Genomic DNA, 6,373 nt, shown 5'->3' with positions numbered 1-6,373 from the left:
CGCGTGTGTGTGTGTGTGTGTCTTCTTGTGCTCCGTGTCTGCGTTGTTTTTTTTTCTTTGTTTTTTTTTGTTTTTGTTTTTTTCTTCATGTGTTTTGCTTTTTTTTTTAAACTTTCTTTTTTCTTTTTGTTTTGTGTATGTGCGCAAATATACACACATTGTATACATCATTACGCATACACACACGCGCCGTGCATGACACGCATATATACACACACACACACACACACGCATATGTGCATGTAAAATGTGTATGTTCTTTCTCCCCGCCTCTTCGCCGCGGTGGTGGTGGTGGTGGTGGTGGTGGTTGTCGCTTTGGCCTCCCCTGCGGTGGCTGCGGCTTCCCCCCCCCCTGCCCACCTTCTCTCTTTGACGCCCGCCCTCCTTTTGCTTTCGCTTTGCTTTTTTTTTTTTTCCTCTTCTCCCCCCCACCCCTGCCCACCCGCCTTTGCTTCTGCGCCGCGGCGGCGGTCCGCGGTGCTGTGCGGCGTGGAAGAGACGTTCGCCGCGTGCGTGGGGGAGTGGGCAAAAAAAAAACAAAGAAAAAAAAGGAGGAAAGCAGACACACCGAAAGGGGACCGCGAGAAAAGGAGTGGTAGGAGCAGAGAGCGCGAGAAGTAGAGAGAGAAAAGAAAGAAGAAACACACACACACACACACAAAAGAAAGGGACGAACGAAGAAGGAAGGGGCGCGTGAGAGAGGACGAGAGAGGTGAGACACGGGCAGAGAAGAGTTGTCTCGCGGCGCGGCGTACGGGGCCAGCGGGAGGAGAAGCAGGCAAACAGACAGGCCTGGCACCGGTTTGGGTAAAGGGCGGCGCCACCTCTTTTTCTTCTTCTTCTTCTTCTTTGCAGCAGAAGCAACAACAACAGAAAGAGGGAAGGCAGCGGGACTGTGGGGGTCGCGCGGCGACCAAAAAGGAGGAAATAAGCGGCAGCAGCAGCAGCAAGCACGAGAAGGAGGAGTGGGGAGGAGGGGCGGTGTGCCGGCATCCATGGCGTCGGTGTACCACCGCAAGATCACGATTAGCGCTGGGGAGGAGTGCACGATCAGCGGCGGCGGCGCCGTGGAGCTGCAGCTGCTCTCGGGGGTGGTGGAGGTGGCCGGGGTGCTGCTCCCGGCGAAGGGAAGCTGCGTCTTCGACCTCGCCCCCGACGCCCGCTGCGTCGTGCTGTACACGTTGGAGGGCGGCTCCGTGCAGGCCACCGCGGGGGCCCCGTTTGAGACGCTGAAGACGGCCACCGGCATGGCGGCTGTGGTGCAGCTCTGCCGCCGCACCCTGGCCGCGGAGCGGCGTACGAAGGTGCTGGTGATCGGGAACGCCCACAGCGGCAAGACGCTGACGGCGCACACGATTTGCAACCTGCTGCGGGAGGACGCGGCGGGGGAGTCGGCGGCCACCGCGGCGACCGTCTTTCTCATGGACCTCAACCCCGAGTCGAACTGCCTCTACGCCCCCGGCTGCGTCTCCACGGTGCAGGTGGAGCATGCGCTGTGGCCCGGCACCACCGCGGCCCCGACGCGGCTCCCCTTCTCCCTCTTTGTGGGGGAGGCCGCCCGCCCGTCGGCGGCGACCGTCGTCCCGTTCATGCACTTTGTCGAGCAGCTGCAGGAGTGCACCGAGGCGCTGCTGCACGCCGCGCCGCAGCACGAGCGCGTCCACCTCGTCGTCGACGCCCCCGCGCCGGTGGCCGGCGTCAAGGAAAGCGTGTACTTCCGCAAACTCATCGAGCTGCTGCGCCCCACCCACGTCGTGACGGTGAGCGCGCAGGACGGCTCCGAGACGTGGTCGACGTTTCTGCAGGAGGACGTGCAGCGGGTGCTGCCCGACTGCGAGTTCGCGTGCGCCACGCCGGTGGTGCAGCGGTGCACCGTCTCGCTGCGCGAGCCGCTGCTGCGGGAGTACTTCGCCGGCACCCCGCAGTTCCCGCTGGGCTGCGCCAAGGTGGTGCTGCCGCTCGCACAACTGCAGTTTGTCCAGTACACCACACCCGCCGCGGCAACGGCGGCAGCGGTCTCCTGCCGCAAGGTCGCCGTGACCCCCGCGCTCGTCGGCGCGGTCTGCGCCCTCTCCCACGCGGAGATGCCGGAGGAGGTGCCGCTGGCGCCGGTCGCCGGGCTGCTGCTGGTGGTGGCCGTGGACGAGGAGCACGAGGAGCTGGTGGCGATTGTCCCCGCCTGCGAGGACCTGCCGCGGCGCTTTGTGGTTGTGCCGAACGCGGCGGCGGAGGCGCCCACGCTAAGCGTGACGACGGCCATGGCGCCCATTGAAGAGGCGGTCGCGGTGTAGGCGCCCCCCCCCCCCCCCCACCGGTGGCGCACACCACGCACAAAGTACTCCGCACCGACACCATCGCCTTATGTGCAGGTAGGCATATATTTGCATGTGTGCGTGTGTGTGTGTGTACAAGTCGCTAGATGCATCCTGTTGGAAGCTGTTTCCCGCAAAAAAGAAAAAGAAAAGAAAAGGAAGACGAAAACAATAACAAAGAAAAAAAATGCGTCTTCATAACTCTTTTTTTTATATTATTATTCTCTGCCTGCGTTTCCGCTTATTAACGAGGCGGCCCCTCCCCGCCTTCCCTTCCTCTTGTTTACTCATGCCTTTGTTTATTCTTCGCTTCCTCCCTCGCTCTCCCCCGTTAGGCGTGTGGGACTGCGTCTGGGATGCGGCGGTCGCTGTGGCGCCGGGCGGGGTCGACCGTCGACTGGCGGTCGCGGGCCCGTCGCGGGCTGCAGCGGTTCGTGCGCCGCTACGTCCCCGACCCCCGCGACGACCCCCTCACGGAGGCCCCGATGAACGCGGAGGCGTACGGGCGGACGAACCTGCAGCAGGAGGGCGGCGTCCGCGTCGGCATCCGCCCCGGCCAGCCCATCGAGGACTACATGGCAGAGCGGGACCGCAGATGGCTGGAGGAGCAGCGGCGCACCACGGCGCGGCTCGCGGCGGAGCAGCGGCTGCCCACAACGAGCGACGGGCAGCTCTTCAGCGGCGGCGGCACGCGGGCCTCGTACATGGACGTGGCGGCGGCGAACAGGCTGGTGAAGACGCCCACGCCGGCCGACTACGAGGCGGACGAGGAGCTGGTGCTGATGCGGCGCCAGCTGCAGGTGGAGAACGAGGCGGAGTACCGCCGCTTCGCCGCGGAGCAGAAGCGGGCGGAGCTGACGGCGGCGGAGACGCAGAAGCGGCGGCGGCCGCACCCGAGCGACCCGGGCTACGACCCCTTCCGCATCACGCCGGGCTACCGCCCGCAGGACTCCGTCGCCCTCGCGCAGTGGCTGAAGCGGCAGCGGGAGTCAGGCAGGACGGCGAGCGGGCTCTCGCTGCAGACGCGGGAGGGGCAGGAGCGGTACTACAACGAGGAGAAGATGGCCACGCAGTTCCACGCCAACCCTTTCGCGGCGCGGGTGGAGGAGCCGCGGGGGCTCTCCAAGATGCGGGTGACGGCGTACTCGCCCGACAGCGTCTTCGTCAACGACAAGGAGGTGATCGGCTCCTGCATCGTCACGGACAAGGCCTACTACCACTGGAACGTCAGCAGCTTCGAGGAGGTCAACGCACGCACGCTGGCGCTGCTCCTCCACCTCTACCCCGTCCCCGACGTCGTCTTCCTCGGCACCGGCCGCAACCTGCACTTCATCGACGAGGACCTCCGCATCGCGTTCCAGCGACGCGGCTCCGTCATCCACTGCCTCACCACCCCGCAGGCCTGCGGGCACTTTGGGGTGCAGCTCTCCATCTCCCGCCGCGCGCGCTCGCAGTGATTAACCCGATTCCCACCAACGGCTACGGCGTGGAGTGCTTCGGCGACTTTGTCGAGAACGACATGTTCTCCCTCTCCGACACCCAGCTGGGGGTCCCGCCCATCAAGCAGTTCTCCGCGACGCTCTTCCGGCAGAACAAGGTGGCGGAGAAGTACCGCCACATGCAGGGCACCGGGTTTGGGCCAAAGTACCACCAGATGAGCGACGGCCGGCTGGTGCGGCCGGGCACGAGCGGCACGAAGCTGCGCCCGCTGCTGGAGCCGGGGGAGGAGGTGCAGTGGGAGACGCTGCCCTCCTACTACCACTGGTACCCAAAGGAGCACCTGCACGACTACATCGAGAACACCACGATGCGGGAAATCCAGGGCAAACCCACCGGCGACCCCACGGAGCGGCGCATGTACCAGGCGATGCGCGGGGGGAAGTCGGAGCGGGAGAGCGCCCCAGCCCCCGACGTGGCGCCGTGGGACTCGGCGTCCATCCCCATCACGAAGTTCCCGCACGAGCGCGACGAGGAGGAGATTGTGGTGGAGGACCCCAAGACGGGCCGCATCATCGGCATGGACCGCGCGACCTACGAGCGGTGGCGCGTCATGATGCAGGAGCGGCGCGAGGGCAGACCGGAGAGCGACCCGGTAGAGTACGACCAGGAGCGGTACGTCACCAACAAGGACGGCGTCGTGTTTGACCTGTCCAAGATGAAGTACCGCCCCATCTTTGAGGGTCGCTGGAACCCGCGACGACCCCAGAGCACGGGCAGGACAAACCCCATCATGACGTGAAGAAGAAGAATAGAAAAAAAAAAAAAAAGAACAAAAAAAAAGGGGGAGAAACAAAAGTAAGAAAATGAATATGTATATAAATATACATATACATATATATATATATATATATCGGTACGCCCTGGCGTGTGTGCGTCTGCTGTGGCGTGCTGGTCTGGCCGGAGAAGAGGCCCCGGGGAAGGCGATGGTGGGCCGCGTCGCTGCTGCTGTTGGTTGGTTGTTGTAGCACTAGTGGAGTGACGTGGCTGTGGCTGGCGGCGAGGTGCGGAATTTGTCATTGTTATTATTATTTTTTTTTTGCTCCGCTGCCGCCCCTCTCTCCCCCACACCGCATTTGTGCTGCCGCCGCAAATTTTTCACTTGCGTTTTATCATCGCCTCTCTGTTTTCTCTTCCCCCCCCCCCGCCCTTTTTTTTTGACCGCCAGGCGGCGATGGCGGCGCGGGGGAGCGACGCCGGCGACGCGGCCAGCCGCCCCGTCCTGCGCGTCCTCCGCACGCGCGGCCCGCTGTTTGTCTGCGAGGACCCCGCGGGTCTCCTGCGGCGCCTGCCGCAGACCCGCAAGCGCCACCACCGCGGCGCCTGCCTCAGCATCGAGGAGCTGGAGCACGTGGCCCGCGCCGCGGAGGTCGTTTGGCTGCGCCCCGAGGACGCCCTGCGCCGCGCGGAACTGCGGGAGCGGCACGCCTCCGCCTGCCGCCTCTACCACCACCTCACCGACGTGGCGGGGCTGCGGCTGCGGCACGGCAGCCAGTTCGGCGCCGCCTTCGTCGGCTACCGCGACCTCCGCGGCCACGGCGCCTGCCTGGTGTTTCTCGGGCCCCTCGCGCGCCCGGCGGCGGTCGCAGCGGCGCGGGTGGCGGGGAGCGTCGCGAAGGAGGCGTGGGTGGCGGAGGAGCTGCACGGCGGCGGCGGCGGCTTCACCCTCACGCGACTGGGGGAAACCCGCGGCGAGCCCCGCGCAAAGCGGTGCCGCGGCGTCCCCTGACGGGGGCGCGGGGACCCACGCTGGGCCGCGAAGCTCAAAAACGCACACGCGCGGCGAGAGAGAGGGAGAAGGAGCTCGACGGGGTGCGCATTGCGCGGGAGCCGAGGCGGCAGAGGCACCCGCGTTTCCCACTCTCTTTCCCTCTCTCTCTTCTTTTCTCTCTGTGAACGCACGCCCGCCTGTCTTTGTTTGTTTGTTTGCTTTATTTGTTGTATTGGTTTCGCCCTCTTCCCCCGTGCGCAGGGAAAAAAAAAAGAAAGCAGATGGCTTGCCCCCGTGTGCAGTACCGCCGCCGCATGCACTACGCGACGCGCGGCAACCGCATGAAGCTCGTGCGCACCCCCGGCAACCGCCTCGTGATGCAGAAGCGGGCGAAGCGCTCGCAGGGTCCCCACACGCCGTGGGTGCTGGGCCACAAGCGCCTCGCCGGCACGAAGGCGCTGCGCCACACGGAGGCCCGCCTCGCCTCGCGTCACCAGAAGAGCACCTCGCGCCCGTACGGCGGCGTGCTGAGCCACGAGCAGGTGCGGGACCGCATCCTGCGGGCCTTCCTCATCGAGGAGCAGCGGATCGTGAAGCGCGCGCTCAAGGCCCGCGCCAAGTCGCAGAAGGAAAAGAAGCGCCGCGACGCCAAGAAGAAGCGCAAGGAGGAGAAGAAGGCCGCCATCTCGAAGAAGATTGCGAAGAAGATCGGCGCGAGGTCTGCGCTCACGAAGAAGCCGGCCGCCAAGAAGAGGACCACGGCGAAGGCCCCCGTCGGCGCGACGCTCAAGAAGAAGTAGAGGGAAGGAGGCGCCGCGACACGCGTCTTCTTCGCTTTCTCTCTCTCTGTCTC

At 64.9% G+C, this 6,373-nt stretch overlaps 5 protein-coding genes across 5 annotated transcripts, besides 13 other annotated features; all 5 read left to right on the top strand.

Moving 5' to 3' along the window:
- Window positions 1-3: 3 nt before the first annotated feature.
- Window positions 4-21: a microsatellite.
- Window positions 22-198: 177 nt separating this feature from the next.
- Window positions 199-233: a microsatellite.
- Window positions 234-281: 48 nt separating this feature from the next.
- Window positions 282-308: a microsatellite.
- Window positions 309-527: 219 nt separating this feature from the next.
- Window positions 528-550: a microsatellite.
- Window positions 551-825: 275 nt separating this feature from the next.
- Window positions 826-850: a microsatellite.
- Window positions 851-930: 80 nt separating this feature from the next.
- Window positions 931-966: a microsatellite.
- A 29-nt stretch (window positions 967-995) lies between these two features.
- On the top strand, window positions 996-2,291 carry Tco025E_08668 (uncharacterized protein; the record flags this gene model as incomplete). The annotated part of the gene is made up of 1 exon (XM_029375511.1): window positions 996-2,291. One exon carries the CDS (start codon window positions 996-998, stop codon window positions 2,289-2,291), a length of 1,296 nt encoding a protein of 431 aa, XP_029224374.1.
- Window positions 2,292-2,294: 3 nt separating this feature from the next.
- Window positions 2,295-2,313: a microsatellite.
- A 73-nt stretch (window positions 2,314-2,386) lies between these two features.
- Window positions 2,387-2,407: a microsatellite.
- A 41-nt stretch (window positions 2,408-2,448) lies between these two features.
- Window positions 2,449-2,500: a microsatellite.
- A 168-nt stretch (window positions 2,501-2,668) lies between these two features.
- On the top strand, window positions 2,669-3,769 carry Tco025E_08667 (uncharacterized protein; the record flags this gene model as incomplete). Its single annotated transcript, XM_029375510.1, has 1 exon — window positions 2,669-3,769. One exon carries the CDS (start codon window positions 2,669-2,671, stop codon window positions 3,767-3,769), a length of 1,101 nt encoding a protein of 366 aa, XP_029224373.1.
- A 62-nt stretch (window positions 3,770-3,831) lies between these two features.
- Tco025E_08666 (uncharacterized protein) lies at window positions 3,832-4,551 on the top strand (the record flags this gene model as incomplete). Its single annotated transcript, XM_029375509.1, has 1 exon — window positions 3,832-4,551. One exon carries the CDS (start codon window positions 3,832-3,834, stop codon window positions 4,549-4,551), a length of 720 nt encoding a protein of 239 aa, XP_029224372.1.
- Window positions 4,552-4,592: 41 nt separating this feature from the next.
- Window positions 4,593-4,614: a microsatellite.
- A 5-nt stretch (window positions 4,615-4,619) lies between these two features.
- Window positions 4,620-4,663: a microsatellite.
- Window positions 4,664-4,983: 320 nt separating this feature from the next.
- Tco025E_08665 (uncharacterized protein) lies at window positions 4,984-5,538 on the top strand (the record flags this gene model as incomplete). The annotated part of the gene is made up of 1 exon (XM_029375508.1): window positions 4,984-5,538. One exon carries the CDS (start codon window positions 4,984-4,986, stop codon window positions 5,536-5,538), a length of 555 nt encoding a protein of 184 aa, XP_029224371.1.
- Window positions 5,539-5,669: 131 nt separating this feature from the next.
- Window positions 5,670-5,701: a sequence feature (GA-rich).
- A 21-nt stretch (window positions 5,702-5,722) lies between these two features.
- Window positions 5,723-5,759: a sequence feature (A-rich).
- Window positions 5,760-5,801: 42 nt separating this feature from the next.
- On the top strand, window positions 5,802-6,320 carry Tco025E_08664 (60S ribosomal protein L34; the record flags this gene model as incomplete). The annotated part of the gene is made up of 1 exon (XM_029375507.1): window positions 5,802-6,320. One exon carries the CDS (start codon window positions 5,802-5,804, stop codon window positions 6,318-6,320), a length of 519 nt encoding a protein of 172 aa, XP_029224370.1.
- Window positions 6,321-6,373: the final 53 nt, after the last annotated feature.

Source organism: Trypanosoma conorhini, assembly GCF_003719485.1.
Source record: "Trypanosoma conorhini strain 025E chromosome Unknown Tco_14.4_contig_00841, whole genome shotgun sequence".
NCBI classification, from domain to species: Eukaryota; Euglenozoa; class Kinetoplastea; order Trypanosomatida; family Trypanosomatidae; genus Trypanosoma; species Trypanosoma conorhini.
The sequence above is the reverse complement of the archived record's forward strand: the minus strand, read 5'-3'. Positions and strand labels throughout refer to the sequence as shown.